The sequence below is a fragment of the Rana temporaria genome, chromosome 8 (genome assembly GCF_905171775.1).
Source record: "Rana temporaria chromosome 8, aRanTem1.1, whole genome shotgun sequence".
In the NCBI taxonomy this organism is placed as follows: Eukaryota; Metazoa; Chordata; class Amphibia; order Anura; family Ranidae; genus Rana; species Rana temporaria.
The window spans coordinates 40913411-40931677 of NC_053496.1; the positions used below are offsets into that span (position 1 = coordinate 40913411).

Genomic DNA, 18267 nt, shown 5'->3' on the forward strand with positions numbered 1-18267 from the left:
AAACGGTGATTAACCACTTGCCGACCGCTGCACGAACATTTACGTCGGCAGAATGGCACGGGCAGGCAACTGGGCGTACATGTACGTTCCTTCAAATTTGCCAGCGTGTGGGTGCTCCCTGTCTTTGGGAGCAGCGATCAGTGTTGTGTCATAGGTAGCCCAGCCCCCACACAGTTAGAATCACAGTTAGAATTGCTCCCTAGGACACACTTAACCCCTTCCTTGCCCCCTAGTGGTTAACCCCTTCCCTGCCAGTGTCATTCACGCAGTAATCGGTGTATTTTTATAGCACTGATCGCTGTATAAATGACAATGGTTCCAAAATAGTGTCCGATGTGTCTGCCACAATATCGCAGTCACGATAAAAATCGCTGATTGCAGCCATTACTAGTAAAAAAAAAAACTTTTAATAAAAATGCCATAAAACTATCCCCTATTTTGTAGACGCTATAACTTTTGCACAAACCAATCAATAAACGCTTATTGCGATTTTTTTTATTTTTTTTTACCAAAAATATGTAGAATACATATTGGCCTAAACCGAGGAAAAAAATAGTTTTTATATATATTTTTGGGGGATATTTATTATAGCAAAAAGTAAAAAAAATATAGCTTTTTTTCAAAATTGTCGCTATATTTTTGATTATATCGCAAAAAAAAAAAAAACGCAGAGGTGATCAAATACCACCAAAAGAAAGCTCTAATCGTGGGAAAAAAAGAAAGTCAATTTTGTTTGGGAGCCAGGTCGCACGACCGCGCAGTTGTCAGTTAAAGCGACGCAGTGCCGAATCGCAAAAAGTGCTCTGGTCATTTGGCAACTGAAGAAGAGATGAATAATGCTACCATTTTGAACACATTGGTCTTCAGACTGAGCCCCTATGCTTGCCTCAGACCAATTTGTTGGGGGGGGCATTTTTTTTTATTTTTTTACCATCTGTGTCCCATTGCGGAGATTTCACTTCCTGTCACATAGCCAAACAGGAAGTGAGAGGAAATCCCTGCAAATTAAGGGAATTCCTTGGGGACCCTCAGGTCACCAGAACTAGTGTCCCCTTGGGAAGATTTCTCATCTATTACTTTTATGGGGACAACCCAAAATTTGGGATTTTATTTTACTTTCAATGATAATGGTAAACAGGACAAATAGAGGGGGTGAAAATCTGTAAAGGGGACACATTCAGCAATAGCAACTGACAAGCGTTTTAATCCGTCTGAACTCTATCAAATAAAAAATAATAATTGCCTTTAGTTATACTTTAAAGAATATGGATCAGGTGCCCTGCATTTTTGTAGGGAGCAATACTCTGAAGGACCACTGAAGCCAGCCATAAGTACCGCTGTGCATAGGAATGAAAGGGGCCACATCGCTCATATGCAGATTAAAGATGACCCAGCGAGGATGCTTAAGGGCCACACACGAACCAAATATTGGTTGGTATCGGCCGGTTCAATAGAAACCTGCCAATATTTGCCCCGTGTGTACAACAGCCGCTCCTACAAAAGCTAGCCAAATGTCCAATGTCCGGCTTTCGATGAAGGGGCATGCCTGAAAAAGGTCTGCCAATTGGCATCCGATCAGTGCTCTCAGTGATGACCAGTGTGTTTTGGTGGGGGGGGGGCTCTTTCGCAGGATTGAATGAAAAAAAGAACTGATAGTGTGTACTAGGCATTACTGAAGTGTGTCACACTGTGAAGATTACTGAGGGCAAAGGTAGGTAGGTATTCCTTAAGGTGGGCTGCACCAAGGGGTATGGGTCCATGCCTTAAAATAAAGGTCAACTTGTGCCAAATGTGAAGTTGTTTTTTAAATCGAGCTGATCTCTTACATGTTTAACCTCCCTGGCGGTATGATTATGTCAGATTTTTTATGCTGAAAGCGGTACATTGTTTCGCATGGAAATTTGGCTTTTTATATTGTAGGCCTGTAATTCTTAGGAATAACTCACTTAACCACTTCAATACCGGGCTTTTATACACACCTCATTACCGGGCCTATTCTGGCACTTCTCTCCTACATGGAAAAATCATCATTCTTTTGCTAGAAAATTACGCAGAACCCCCAAATATTATATATGTTTTTTTAGCAGACACCCTAGGGAATAAAACGACGGTCATTGCAACGTTTTATCTTGCACGGTATTCGCGCAATAATTTTTCAAACGCCCTTTTTTTGGAAAAAAATTGTTTCATGAATTAAAAAAATAACAAAACAGTAAAGTTAGCCCAATTTTTTTGTATAATGTGAAAGATTATGCTACACCGAGTAAATAGATACCTAACATGTCACGCTTTAAAATTGCGCATACTCATGGAATTTCGCCAAACTTCGGTACGTAAAAATCTCCATAGGCAACACTTTAATTCTTTTTTACAGGTTACCAGTTTAGATTTACAGAGGAGATCTAGTTCTAGATTTGTTGCTGGCACTCGCACGCGGTGATACCTCACATATGTGGTTTAAACGGCGTTCACATATGTCGGCGGGACTTACGTGTGCGTTCGCTTCTGCATGCGAGCTACCGGGGATAAGGGTGTTTTAATTTTATTTTTTATTCTTTTATTATTTTTTTTTTACTTATTTTTATTTTTTTTCACTTTTATTCCTATTACAAGGAATGTAAACATCCCTTGTAATAGGAAATGTGTGCGCCAGGTCCTCTTTATGGAGAGATGCGGGGTCAATAAGACCCCGCATCTCTCCTCCAGGCTGGAAACCATGAGATCGGTGAAAAAAAATTCACCGATCTCATGAATACTGTTGCTTGCTAGCCGCAATCGCGGCTTTGTTTACTTACGGGGACCCGGGCGTGACGTCATCACATCGTGCCCGGGTCCTCCGACGGTCAAAGAGATTACTGGTGACCATCTGGTCACCAGTCATCTCTATGCTTCCTGCCTACGCCGGACGATTCTTTCTCCGGGCCCCCGATGGCACGGGAGAGCCCGGAGAAGCACCGGATGGCGGCGGGAGGGGGGTATGTGCCCTCCCGCCACCTGTAAGAACGATCATGCGGCGGAACCGCCGCTATGATCATTCTTATGTTGCGCAGAATCGCCGGCAGAGCAAAAGGATATCTGGATGATGCCTCTAGCTGCAGGAAGGGCTGGACTGGGACAACAATTTGGCCCTGGACTTCATCTAGACTGGCCCACTTTGACAGGTCTCTCCCATGGCGGCCAGACAATTCCTGCACCCCCCCCCCCTCGGCCACCCAAGCCCCCTCTCCCCCTTCACTAGCCACTAGCCATTCTACTTTATTAGAGTAGAAGGGCTGGTACTGGTACTCTTATAGGCAGTACCAGTGGGGAAGCTAGACATTATTTCACCCGGGGCAAAGAATCAGTTCGGTGTGTCCCCTTATGGGACAAGATTAGGCAGAAGTGAGAAACTCCCAGGCCATAGCTGTTGAGTCAGCTGTCTGTCCCCTCCCCCATGCTCCTCTGTCGTCCCCCCTGCTCCTCTCGTCCTCCCCCTGCTTCTCTGCTCCCCCCAGGTGAGCGCTGCGGGAAGGGAGAGACAAAGGAGCGGAGGGGGGCGGCGGTCTGCTGTCACTGAAGCCGGCCCACTGAGCCATCGGCCCACCGGGAAACTCCCTGTAGTCCCAATGGCCAGTCCATCCCTGGCTGCAGGCATCATTCAGATATCCACCCGCAAAGCCCAGGACGTCATTTGACGTCCACCCAGGATGGGAGATCCCATCTGTGGACGTCAAATGACAATGGGCGGTTATTGAAGTGGTTAAATTTGTCCAAACAAGAGTCTAGTAGACATCCTGGGTATGATAAAGTTTAATACTCATAAATTATAATATAATAAATAACCATAATTCTAACAAATATTAATATAATAATAATAAAATGTATTCAATAATGTAATCAAATCTAAAACACTGAAATTTCCTCAGTTGCAGAATTGTCGCTGTCGTTACTTTCAGTGTTTGATGATGAATTTCCCCACAAATCGCTATCGCTCAATTCTGAAAGTGATTCTACATTATTATTGCTGTTTTCTAGCTGCTCTAAAACCACTTTTGATGTAAAGGGACACTTTTTGGTTGCTATGGACAGTTTCCAGGCAGAAAGAACCGTATATAGATTATAATATAAAACTGCATGCAGGGCACTGGACAAAGCATTAGGGACACAAGGGATGTGGAATAATTTGATACAGTAATGTAATATGTAAGATTACAGTGTACTGTATGGGTTATGTGGTTTTAACTTTTTGAATTTGGCGCTGGGTTCCGTCCACGTGCATCGCAAAGCTTGAAGGGAACAGAGCTCTGCACTGTAATAGATCAAGCGGAGTACACAGCCCTCGGACACAGCGGGTGAGACATCGCAGGATCCTGGGGACAAGGTAAGTAACTTTGCCTGGATCCTGCAATGCAATTCAGAGTGGCTCGGGGGTTACCCTTTTTGGTAATGAAAATTCACCCATTCACAAATGGTATAATGTGTTGCAATTCAGTGAGTAAAATAAGTATTTGAGCCCCTAGCAAAACATGACCAGGAATATGTTCACACGGAGGACTAGGTTTGAAATCATGCGAGTTCAGATTTCAAACCGGCAATGCAGTCTGACTTCGGGGGCGATTTGAGGATTCATGCACAGCTGTCTATTCAAATCACCCCTGAAGTCACCAAAAGTAGTACAGGAACTACTTTTGGGAATTGGTGCGGCAGCGCAAAGTCGGTGTCACACTGATTTGGACAGTGCCTTTGCTTGATCTGCCGATATGGTTCCTCCTATCGATATGGTTCCCCTCTTGACTGCGCAGGTGCAATCCGAGCCGACGGAAATCACCGAACCTGAGCAGCTGTAGCAAGAGGTCCAGGGTGGCGTGGAATTTGCTGTAAGTGGCCAGTCGGCCTCACGTCCTCGCTTCGCTCGGCCTCATGGCTCTTTTTTTAATATCCTCCAATCCACGGGGATGTTAAGGAATGAGCCTGGAAATTTACTTTGTGAAGATCCCCATGCATTTACTTCCTTGAACTCTATAAACACGGAATCACTATGCTCTGTAAGAAGGCACTGCTGTTTCACAAATTCCACAGAGCCCGCCTCCTGAGCTACAGAGGTGATGAGAGGAGGAGTTTCAGAAGGTAGTCAGTCAGTACAGGGATTAACATTAGATTGATGCTCATTTTGTCTAGGGGAATCGGGTGTTTTTTTTTAAATCGAAGCAGTACTTACCGTTTTAGAGATAGATCTTCTCCGCCGCTTCCGGGTATGGTCTTCGGGACTGGGCATTCCTATTTGATTGACAGGCTTCCGACGGTCGCATACATCGCGTCACGAGTAGCCGAAAGAAGCTGAACGTCGGTGCGGCTCTATACGGCGCCTGCGCACGACGTTCGGCTACTTTCGGAAAATCGTGACGCGATGTATGCGACCGTCGGAAGCCTGTCAATCAAATAGGAACGCCCAGTCCCGCAGCCCATACCCGGAAGTGGCGGAGAAGATCTATCTCTAAAACGGTAAGTACGGCTTCGATTAAAAAAAAAACACCAGATTCCCCTTCACAAAACGAGCCTCAATCTAATGTTAAAAAATTAACTTTTTGGGTGAACCTCCACTTTAATGCCTGCAGGCAGCAAGGCACCATGGGATATGTAATCCTTAGACATTGAAAGTAAACAGTAATTCAAGTGAGCTTATATTTGATGGCCAAAAACACCTAAAAGAAAAAAACATTAAAGTGCATAGATTTTCTTAAAACAAAACTGAAAAGAAACATACCTCTACTTTTTAAAATAAAATATAATGTGAAAAAAAAAAAGACACAATATTGAAATAAAATAATTATTTTTTTATTTTTTGTTACATTGGTTTCGCACCATTTTGCGTAATACATTAAAGGAAAAAAAAACTACCAAAATGAAATAAAATAATTAGCATGTTGAGCAATAATTTATGCATTTCTATAAAGAATTTCTTTAGCAACAGGGCAAGTTAAGTTAATTAATTTTACAGAAAATAATAATAAAAGGGTACATTTAAATTATCAATTAGTGTGCAAAAGGTATTTTTTTTCTAGTGTGGGGAAGTGTTAAGTAATAAACTAGGCATTTCATGACAACCAATAAACATTGTACATGCTACAGATAAGGCCCAAAACATAGCTTAAATGTTTTTAAATACCTCCAGCACAAAATATACTTTTTTTTTAACTATAAGAACTATAAGTAAAAAACAGTGAGCAGAATTGTTTAAAAGTGCATTTACTTACAACACAGTCAATGACCAAAAGTAAAAACGAAAATTTGACAGTAATTTTAGTACAGTAATTGGACTTCGATATATATATTCGATATAGATGTTATTTTGTGGTGTTAAAAGTATATCCACAGCTAAAATGTTTTCTGTTAGTTTTGGATAATGATCCTATTGTCATCAATTGTGACAGTTCTGTAGACTTATGAAGTTGCTTGCCACCATATTTTAACAGAGGTAAAATTAATCCTATAATAATAAAACCTAAATAATGAAACCTTACAGAGAGTAGGTTTCTAAATACAGTACATTCTTTTGATTTTTATGCTGAAAGCTTTTGCCAGATTTAAAGAGGAAGTAAACCCTCTCGTCCAAAATAAAATAAAAAAAGACACCCTGCAAGACAAAGGCATAATGAGCTAGTATGCGTAGCATACTAGCTCATAATGAATTACTTACCTTAGATCAAAGCCCCTGCAGCGGCCCTCGTTCGCCTCCTCCGATGCTGTTGTGATACCCGGAGTGACTTCTGGGTGTCCCTGCTCCGGCCAGTCAAAGCGCATGCGTGCGGGAGCCGCCACTAACGGCATGATGCCGTTAGTAGCGGCACGCTTAGTGCGCCTGTGCCCGATGTCTACTGTGCATGCTCCGTAGACATCTGTGCCGCTATTTTTCGCAAATATCTCCTAAACCTTTTAGGTTTGGGAGATATTTCTTGCACCTACAGGTAAGCCTTAATCTAGGCTTACCTGTAGGATAAAGTGGTTGTAAAGGGTTTACAACCATTTTAACCTGGTATAACCTAACATTTCAATAGACGAAAAAGCATGGGACAGGACTTTTCTTCAAGGTGGCCTTTTTATTTGGCTACATTTTGTTATTTTTACGCTTCACCATTTTGTGCACTACAGTTTTCTGTGAGAATAAAGAAGTAAGTTAAGTGGCAAAGTATTAAACTGAAAAGCTGCTGTTCTCCTTTACATACATAGAACCAGAATTTGTTAATGAGAAACTATGTAGGCAAAGGTATCTGGGATGTCCAACATCTCAGAAACCAGTGGTCCTATTTTTCAGTTATAACGGCCTTTGCTTTTATGGGAAGGTTTCTGCTAGATGTTTCGACATCCTTGGTAAGATGTATTATCATTAAGCAACAAAACGGGTTAGTAAGATTGGGTGGTAATGTTGGGGCCTTGCATTGGGTGACCAGGCTTGGGTGGCAGTGTTCTGGATCATCCTAAAGTGGTGTGGGTCTATCAAGTTTTTATGTGCATGTCTCAGAAAACCGTTGGGGTAGCCCCATCAGGATTGAGAAGTTTGACCAACTAACTGGAAAGATAGGGTCCCCATGATAGTGCCATGTTGAAGGACACTAAGGTCTTCAGAATGAACCATTCTACTGTTGTGATACTGAAGACTGAATGACAAGGTGCTTAATTTTGGATTGACACAATTGACCAAGCATGGTAATAAATAAATAACGAGCACACAAAAAGTAGTGCCAGAAATTAGAATGTTTCCTTGTGGTTTAGAGAAAGTGAAGTAAGTAAATGCAACATTTCAATAAGATCACATAAATAGCAAATAATAAAAAAAAAAAAAAAGTGCAAGACATAAAAACATACATGAAAGAGGAAGTGACAATGTTTGTGTTTAGCACCAGAGTTAGTTTACAAGGCCTAATTAAGATGCACGGAGGGGTAGGCAAGGGGGGACAATGACCTCATTCAGAATTAATTAACATTTTTGCAGGTCCATGGTCTGTTGGTTGATTAATACGGCGTGCGTGACTGAAAGTGTGGGGGCAGGGGGGGGGGGGGGGGGAGCTGACTAGGCAAGCTACACAGGCCCAGTTTCTTAACACCGGGCATTGGAAACTCTCTACAAAATTTTAAGAGAATTTTGGATTTTCCCACAGAATGCTTTCCCTGCATGGCAATTGTGCAGCAGCTATACCCAAGTGCTGACAAATTATAGACTTCAAATGACCATCTAAAAGCTGTCATTGTCCGTTATTAATGCTGGGGAACAAACAAAATGGAACAACATTGTGTTTATTTTTTACTTTGGACTTCTACTTTTTATGCCAACATTTTTTTTATGTCCATCGATGGAATTAAAGCCTAACCCTGGCCAAATATTTTTATTTCCTTGTGGAGAGAAAAAGGCAGAGTTACAGTTTCCTTCCATTTCCTGCCTTCACAGGAAGTGAAGGGAAATCTCTCCAATGGAGACACACAAAAACAAAACTAATTTTTTGTACAGTTGGGAAGAGTTAAAACTATTTTATTGCTGTCTGTGCTTTCCTGTCTCGTGTCACAGAATCAGAAAGAAATAAAATGTTAATTCTTTCCCACTCTACCTAAAGCTAAAAAATATATCTGAAGTTGGGCTTAATTTTAAAGCAAATTGAATTATATAACTTACTAAGGCTGGCCATAGACAGAGCAATTTTCTTTACTGCAACCACGGGAGCCGTCCCCGCCGGGAGAACACAGCTGTTATAGCTGCTAGTAATAATCGTATTTAAGATCCGACAGGCTGGTTGTGCGCAAATTGATTGATCAATCAACTTGGGTACATTCAGCCTGCCCATACATGGTTCATTCAGCAGGAACCGGCCAAGGTTCGAACCGTCTATGGCCGACTTTAGACAGTAGTCTCCATGTAAATGCTCCCCATTTTTTGTCTGCTTTATCTAAAGCTGTAGTTCCCCACAGTGGCATTTATAAATTACATATTAGAAACTGGTAGCTACTTTTTTATGGACTGCTAAAATAATATTTTTAGAATATAAAACTAAATTTTTTTTTTTTAAATATTGCTCCTCCCTTCCCCCAACTTTTTTCAGCAAAGCGCTGAATTGAAAACATGCTAAAATGACTTCTATGAGAGTAAAAAACATTCTAAAACTAACACTGTTGCAGGCAATTGCCTGGATTGAGGTAATCTATGAGAGCACATCAACAATGACAGCCTCAAAGACCTCAGCTCACTACAGTGAGATGGTGAAAGAATGGATCGCAATATTGGCGCAACTTACAAAGTTGAACGTAGTATGTGTCTAAGAGACAGTCCTGCATACCGACGGAACACATAGGCACCCACACACTGACTGATCATCTACCACTAGCTGGGATGCGAAGGCAAACTAACATTTAGTGCATATGCAATCGAACACGTAAGAATAAATTCTAGAGGGGTCAGTTTTGTGTCAAGATGGCTAAAATGTTAAAACCCCAGGAGTGTAACTACAAGGTGGAAGACAGCCAAGCCTTAGCTGAATATAGGAATACACAATGGCATGACTACAGAATACATTTAGAGTGGAGCATAATTTTTAGTCCATAGTTTGGAAAGACACACATCATCTCCACTTCGTGATCATATCAAAATTGGGTAATTGTTTAGCTTGCAGTCCCATTTGAATGTATCTAACTCCAAGTTTCAGTTTACTCATTGAGTTTATTCTTTTAAAAAGAAACTCCAGACTACAGCATAACATTTTCTAATCTAGTATTTCAGAGGAGGAGGACAAAATATTAGCTGATAATTAAAACCAGTAGCTTCAGTAACATCCTCAGGGCCGTTATGGAAATCTATATTAGATACATGAAAAGTGGGACACTTCACTCTCTAGTTTATTATATTGCTTCCAAGGCTCCCACACTGAGATTTACATGTTGTATTTTGTGTTTTTTTTTCATCCTGTCCAAGTAAACCAGAACAGTGGTGTCACCTTCCCTCAACAGAACTCTACAGTTACACAATACAGCCAAATGGTTGTGAACACCTGATCATCATACCTACTATATGCATGAAAGTATGTGGATGGGTACTGGTAATTCTGCAGCTTACAATGACATTTTAGACAAATATCGGCTTCCAACCTTGTGGTAGCAGTTTCAGGAAGGCCCTCTTTTGTTCCTTCATGACTGTGCCCCAGTGCTCGAAGCTAACAACAAAAAGACATGGTTTGACCAGTTTGGTGTGGAGGAACTCAAGTGGCCTGCACAGAGCCCTGACCTCAACCCTACTGAACACCTTTGGGATGAACTGGAACACTGATTGCGAGTTAAGTCTTCTTATCCAACATCAGTACCTGACCTCACAAATGCTCTTCTGCCTAAATGAGCAGCATTTCTCAGAGACACACTTTAACTCATTGGGATGCCCAACAAGCATGTCTACGTGTGATAGTCAAGTGTCCAAAACTGTTGCCCATATTGTGTATTTGCTAATTCTGCATTATGGAGAATCCATCTGGGTTCAGTGACACCATCATTAGTCTTTGTAAAATCTCAACAGTTGGGCAGACCAGGAAATTATGATATATTGTCAAGCCATATAAGATTCAACTTCTATACCCATTCATAACTGAAGTATCCATTTTTGGGTAACGTTATTCCTTAAATTGAGAAAAACTTTCAAGCAGGTAAATCAGGTTAATAATAAGGCCATTGATTACCTGTGTTTTGGAGAAAGCACAAAGCTGGAAGGTGCAAAGTTCAACCTATCCCTATCTTTATTGCTAACAATATTTTAGATTTTAGTTATACTATTTTTCAAGTGGAATCTAACAACAGTATACGTTTTAAAGTAGATGTAACCCCGTTTTTTTTTCTTCATAAAATGCTGTTTTCAGTTGTCACCCCATAAAAGGAAGTGCCTAACCATGGACCTCCATGGCAGTGGCACCAGGTATTATTTAAATATAAGCTGCAGATTTAAAAGTTACATTAACATGTTAACAATTATATGAGGTTTTAGTGATTGGGTTTACATCTATTTTAAGTATTTTATAGATTGATAGTGTGAAACTTGAAACTGTGTCCTTATAATGGTTCTAATGTGATATATTTGATACATTTCCAATTGTATTGGATATAATTTACAAATCCATTTATGTTAGATCCCATTTAAAAAACTTTAACAATTTCATTAAAAAAAATCAGATATGGAATATAAAAATAAAGGGAGTTAGGGGAGGATTCAGTTGTTAGTGGAAATCAAATATACAATATATGTGATTTGCAGTTCCACAGTGAGTCCCTGTTATTTATTTTTTTAACTAGAGGGAAGTTAAAATGATAAACCAAATATCACATATCAAATAACTCCCAGCTGGAAAAAAAAAAATCAACTGCCCCGTCCCTCCAGCTGATAAAGAATCTAGTATATTGTTTGTTTTGACTAGGGGATGGGCTAAAAGGCAAATCGACCATATTACGTTGTCCTACCCATCCACTTGACACAATGAGTGCTAGACCCTTAATTGGGGGGGAGACAAGGAGGGAGAAAAAGTTGGCTGTACTCCAGGGAAGTACAAATGTTATTGTTCAAGTCAAACAAGCAAAGGGTACCCTCCTGGAACCTCTTCTTTTGACTTGTTTCACTTACAAAGCTGGGCTTAATCGTGTAGGTGTTTAGTTTTGGCTCTTGGGGTGGGTGGCCTGACCCAGGGCTTGGGAGAAGTGCACGCTACATTTTTGTCTAGAGAAAAGTTTAGTGATTTTATTTTTTACTGCCAAAAGTTAGTCTTTAAAGAAATCTTGCTCTTAATAGCAGAAGTGCTACAATCTTCTGTTTTGCACACCCCTACCGCTCACGCAGGAGCAAAGCATCTAAAACCACCATGAGGTTATGGATCCTAAACTTAGGCTTGCTGAGGGGAAAGGGTGGCCACAAAATCACATTTTCTGCACATTATCTCAGCAGTTAGGACCATAGGGAAACAATAAAAAATTGGCTTTTAAGAAAGGATTGTAGTTTTCCTAAAATTATAATGGGTCATCTGACCAGCTTACATACAAACTATTTTATATTTTCGATACAAATATTGCTTAATGGTGGTCTTCTTTAAATTATAACATTCTTGTAATTGGTCACTGTTCATCTCATAAGTGTCCCCATTAGTGGATATTTACCCAGTAAAACTCTCTGTAAACAGGGGAAGTCCAAAAGAGATGAAATAAAATAAAAGTACAGACGCTCAACTAGAGAGCCTGCTGATGGGGCCACCTTCCAGATCCATGGTGCTTGTGAACTCCCAAACAAATGGTGGTCAGAGAAGACTGCTGGTATTTGAAAGCCCTAGAACATTTGAAGACCAGTATGTGTGGGTCCTGGATAAGGCTGGCTTCATAAACCTACAATACTTCTCCAAAATACTTTGGCGTTGAAACCAGAAGACAGGCCAGCATCAACAATCTGTAAGGTATCTCCTTTTTAGAAAAGTCTTCTAGGTGCCAAATTAAGGCAAAAAATATGTCATCAAGTTCTGAGCCTAAAAAAATACAACCACAGAGCTGGATCGAGTTGTGCTCAAGTTAGACCCTGGTAATCTCCAGTATTACAAAAGTTGGGTGATCTTCAAGTAATTGTACGATTGTATGCTGGCTGGAAGATTTGGGTCCAGCATGTGGATAAAAGTTCCCAACGCTTGTGCAACTCATGGCTGGAGGATGAGATCGAAACCAAGAGTGGACCACTAATAACTGCCAGCAGAAAGTATAATCCACGCCCGTGGTTCGTCGTGTGAGTTGGCCATCCGGAATGGGTTCTACGAGTGGAACGCCAGATTAATGGAAGCACTGGAGTAACCCTCATCACTGGCTGCACTCTGCATGCTATTGTGGTCATCCAGGTCACTGATGCTGGTGCTACTGGAACTGTCCACTTCCAGGGGAGAGAATTCTGTGCTCTCAATGTCCACTTCAATCTCTTCTGCAGAAAATCAAACACTTGTGTTAATAGTCACTCACTTGGCAGAACAGTTTACTTAGCACTACACATACAGAAATTGCTATTTTCCAAGATCCACACAGACTCTAATATACTACATGTTCTAGGCAGCAAAAATAGCCATTGCAACCTTTTGGAAAAGCCCAGTGATTGATTTAGTCCTAATGAAGTGAAAGCTTACCTGGATCATGTTGCACAAAAAAATAGTCAGTGTCCTGCGTGACAAACTAATCCCTATTTGAAGGGATATGGACCCCCTGGCTCTCTTATCTTCAGGTCTCGGACACCTGAGGCTGACACTGGTTCGAGGGCTGGATGGGATTCTGGACGGGCAGGCTCTCATTCTCTTTTTGCTCTTTCCTTGTTTTCTTCTCTCCCTTTTCTTTAATTTTTTTGGGTGGTGGCAAACAATCCACCCGCCAGCCCCCGAAGACCCTCACACAAGTGGGTGGGGTTGGGGCGCAGTGCCCCTTTTTGAAGCTAATTAGGGCTTCAGGCTCTAATCATGTGCTTCTAAATAAAATAAAATAAAAACATTGGAATCCACACGTCCGGCGCCCTGCATGTAGATTAGGGGCCGGGTGCATAGATTAGGGTGATGGTGCCCCTGTGCCCTGTATGGAGGGGCTACCACTGGTTGTAATTGGACTAGACAAAGTGGAGTAAAAAACATCAACTCAATAAAATGTATAGCAAAAAGATTATCTATGGCTCACAAGCCAAGGGATAGACTATTCTTGCCCCAAGCTTTCTGTGGATCCAAGAAAAGAAAGCTGATTACTCACCATGGGAATCCTTTTAGGTAAAACATTATTGTATTGGACAGGCAACACGAAACCTCACTTGAAAACTGTCCAATACATCAAAGGTTTACTTAAAAGGATTCCCACGGTGAGCCATCGGCTATCTTTTCTTGGATGCATTGAAAGTTTGGGACAAGGACAAGCCTTACAAACTTTCCGAGATTTCCAGCAGTATGACCTGTCTAAGGAATTAATAACTGAATGCCTTGCCTATGGTGTTACAGACAGATGTAAAGCTTTTAGCAAGCTTAGGGTGGGTTAAATCCTTTGTCAGGTATTTATTGCTGGGTCCCCACTGGGTTTCACCTTAGGAATATATTTTTTTTTATTAAATACCAATATGAAACCATCGTGATTTGATCTAATCTTAATGGGACTAGTCAAGCAGAATCTTGTCTTACCTCTCTCAGAGTCGGATCTTTCAGATGACATGGCGGAGCCGACGCTGTCTGTGCGTACCCGCTCTGGTTCCTGACCACTCAGCAGTTGCTCCAGCCTCCTCTTCAGGTAGCGTTGTTCCCGCTCCAATGTATCCAGTTGGTGCTGGCCCTTCCGCGATGTTTCTTCAAGTTTCTGCAGGAAAAAAAAAAAAACAATCATTTTTTAATCACAATCACAATTTAAAAAAAAAAAAATTTGTGTGAATTAAACATGAATTTTATATTTAATTTTAAGGGCTTTTCGTAGACGGCTGTTTTCCTTCGTTCAGTGTCGGGACAAGGTCATCCAGTGTCCAGGGCTAAGATGCCAAACTGCACTGCACTTCCTCCAGTGGGGGGTATAGTGGGGTGAGTAGCGGTACACGCAGAACTGAAACATTTGTAAAATATCACTTTAACCACTTACATACCGTAGGACGTCATATGACGTCCTGGACTTCAGTGGGGGATATCTGAATGATGGGTGCAGCTACAGGCATCATTCAGATATCCTTCTCTTTAGGCGGCGATTCTGCGCACCACAAGATAGACAGAACAGTTCCACCGCTTGATTGTCCTTATAGGTGGCGGTGCTTCTCCGGGCTCTCCCGTGCCATCGGAGGCCCGGAGAAAGAATCGGCCGCCGCCGGATGGGGAGGATAGAGATGACTGGTGACCAGATGGTCACCGGTCATCTCTATGACCGTCGGAGGCCCGGGCGTGACGTAATGACGTCACGCCCAGGTACCCGGAAGTAACCAAAGCCGCAATCGTGGCTGAAAGCATGAGATCTGTGAATTAAAAAAAAAAAAGGCGTTTGAAAAATTATTGCGCAAATACTGTGTGAAATAAAAAGTTGCAATGACCGCCACTTTATTCCCTAGGGTGTCTGCTAAAATAATATATATACTGTTTGGGGGTTGTGAGTAATTTTCTAGCAAAAAAATTATGACTTACTTGCACATACACACACACACACACACACACACACATATATACATACACACACACACACACACACACACACACACACACATATACATACACACACACACACACACACACACACACACACACATATACATACACACACACACACACACACACATATACATACACACACACACACACATATACATACACACACACATACACACACACACACACACACACATATACACACACACATACACACACACACATACACATTTCAGTTGTACATACCTTAATGTGTACTTTGGCTTTATTTAACAGCCCCAGCGTTGTGTGCCTAGAGCTGTCTGATTCTAGAGGAATGAGTGACTTTAGCCGTTCTAAACACAGACGTAAATGAGCCCTCCTGTAAAACAAAGAACAAGGATCATAAGCAAAATCGTAGGGTGGATACAAATCAATGATTTAAAAAAATAAATAATAATAATCGATTGTTTCTATTTAAATCAGACTTTTTAGATTTTTATCAAATTTATTTTAATAAAATGCTTTTGGAGTAAAAATCTATCTAAAGATAGTTTTCTATGATACATTAATATTTTTTTTTTTTTCGGCATTAAATGAAGCTTAGTTATGTAGCATGAGGCTGTATATTCTGAAATATTTACATTTTTGGTAAACTCATTCAATCAATCCAAGGTCTGCAAGTTGAAATAACATGATCATTTCACACAATTTTATTGGTTGTAACATGACAAAATGTGGAAAATTTCAAGAGGTATAAGTACTTTTTCAAGGCACTGTATATTATACACATATATTACCAAACGCCTGCCTATACACACACATGAACTTTAATGGCATCCCAGTCTTAGTCCGTAGGGTTTATTATTGAGTTGGCCCACCCTTTGTAGCTATAACAGATTAAACTCTTCCGGGAAGGCTGTCCACAAGGTTTAGGAGTGTGTCTATGGCAGGCATGTCCAAAGTCCGGCCCTCGGGCCAATTGCGGCCCACATTACGGTTAAATTCGGCCCCACTGGTAATTTGGAGATATATATATATATAATTTGTGACCCCCAACGAATCCCCAAGCACCGTATTTGTCGTTCTGGCAGCCTTGAAGGGATGAGGAAAAGGGCGGGACGAGTGCTGTCAGATTACATACAGGAGAAGGAAGTCCCATCTCCTGGGCTGGCATTGGACAACTGTTCTGTCTATCATGGGAGGCGGGACTTTGTATTAAAGAGGCCGCCGAGTAAACAGGAGATTCTCCTGTATGTAGTCTGTTGGTGCTCATCCTGCCCCCCTCCCTGTCCCCTCCAAGGCTGCAGATGGGCATCGATCAGGCTACACTGATGGCAATGGTGAGACTGCATTCATGGCAATGGTGAGGCTGCATTCATGCCAATGGTGAGGCTGCATTCATGCCAATGGCGAAGCTGCAGATGGGCACTGATTAGGCTGCATTGATGGGCACTGACCCGTATTTGGCTTCACAGTTCATTATTAAAAAAAAAAATTCTTCCCTCTTAAAGTGAAGGTGTGTGTTATACGCCAATAAATACGGTATATCCAAATAACACACCAAAACTCATCTCTTCACCACACACACAGCCACAAAGGCGAGAGAATTCTTGTTGGGCCGTGTATTGCTTAATTTGAATTTAATTTTAATGGTTCAAAGAATGTCAGGCAAAATGGTCGGCCCTCACGCATGTTCACTTAATCAAATCTGTCCCTCTTTGAGAAAAGTTTGGACACCCCTGGTCTATGGGAATGTTTTACCATTCTTCCAGAAGCGCATTTGTGAGGTCAGGCACTGATGTTGGATGAGAAGGCCTGGCTCGCAATCTCCACTCTAATTTATCCCAAAGGTGTTCTATCGGGTTGAGGTCAGGACTTTGTGCAGGCCAGTCAAGTTCCTCCACCCCAAACTCGTTCATCCATGTCTTTATGGACCTTGCTTTGTGCACTGGTGCGCAGTCATGGTGGAACAGGAAGGGACAATCCCCAAACTGTTACCACAAAGTTGGGAGCATTCCCATAGACACTCCTAAACCTTGTGGTCAGCCTCCCAGAAGAGTTGAAGCTGTTATAGCTGCAAAGGGTGGGCCAACTCAATATTGAATCCTACGGTCTATTTCCCGCCATACACGGGTCGAGTTTCGAAATAATTTTCTTTCGAAAATCGTATCTAAGAATTTTCATTCAAATTTCGCACCATTAAGCCGATTTTCGTGCGGCAATCAAATTTGAGTAATCTGACATGTTGGAAATGTATTGAAAAATTTAATGATGGTAGAATTGTGTGAGAAATGTAATAGAAAAAGGAATGCTCATGTGCAAGAAAATAAAACTCCCGGAAAAGAAAAGAAGATTCCCGGCCACAAAAAAATCTTTTCTGTAGCAACATGATGTGAAATTGAAGGCTTGGTTGGCCGAATTTCGAAAATGGTGGCATAATTTCTGATTTTGAAAAGAAAATTTGTTCGAAATTCAACAATGTATGGCCTGCTTAAAGCGGGAGTTCACCCATTTATTAATTTTTTTTCTCTTTTCCCCATAGCTGGATGCTCGTTGTGTCTAGGGGAATCGGCTATTTGTATTAAAATATGTGCAGTACTTACCCGTTTTCGAGCTGCATCTTCTTCCGTCGCTTCCGGGTATGGGTCTTCGGGAGCGGGCGTTCCTTCTTGATTGACAGTCTTCCGAGAGGCTTCCGACGGTCGCATCCATCGCGTCACTCGTAGCCGAAAGAAGCCGAACGTCGGTGCGGCTCTATACTGCGCCTGCGCACCGACGTTCGGCTTCTTTCGGAAAATCGTGACGCGATGGATGCGACCGTCGGAAGCCTCTCGGAAGACTGTCAATCAAGAAGGAACGCCCATTCCCGCAGCCCATACCCGGAAGCGACGGAGAGGATGCATCTCGTAAACGGGTAAGTACTGCACATATTTTAAAACAAATAGCCGATTCCCCTAGAGAAAACGAGCAGGAATCTAAGGGGAAAAAGTGCCCTCTAAGGGTGAACCCCCGCTTTAAGACTGTGTGTTAGGCCGTGTACACACGGTCGTTCCAAACCGATGAGAATAGTCCGACGGGGCTTTGGGAGCAGCTATTTTTTACGAGAAGAATGAGGAACAAAAAG

The 18267-nt window shown here is 41.7% G+C and overlaps 1 protein-coding gene across 2 annotated transcripts in view; it reads right to left on the reverse strand.

The window, feature by feature from the left end:
- Positions 1-9036: 9036 nt before the first annotated feature.
- MXI1 (MAX interactor 1, dimerization protein) overlaps positions 9037-18267 on the reverse strand; it is a 56466-nt gene continuing 47235 nt past the window's right edge. For both annotated transcript variants that reach the window (XM_040361642.1, XM_040361644.1), the window contains exons 4-6: positions 15408-15522; positions 14166-14337; positions 9037-12943 (exon numbers count right to left, since the gene is read on the reverse strand). In XM_040361642.1, coding sequence (XP_040217576.1) covers positions 12780-12943; positions 14166-14337; positions 15408-15522 — 451 coding nt within the window. In that variant the 3' untranslated portion in view covers positions 9037-12779. The remainder of the gene's footprint in view (positions 12944-14165; positions 14338-15407; positions 15523-18267) is intronic.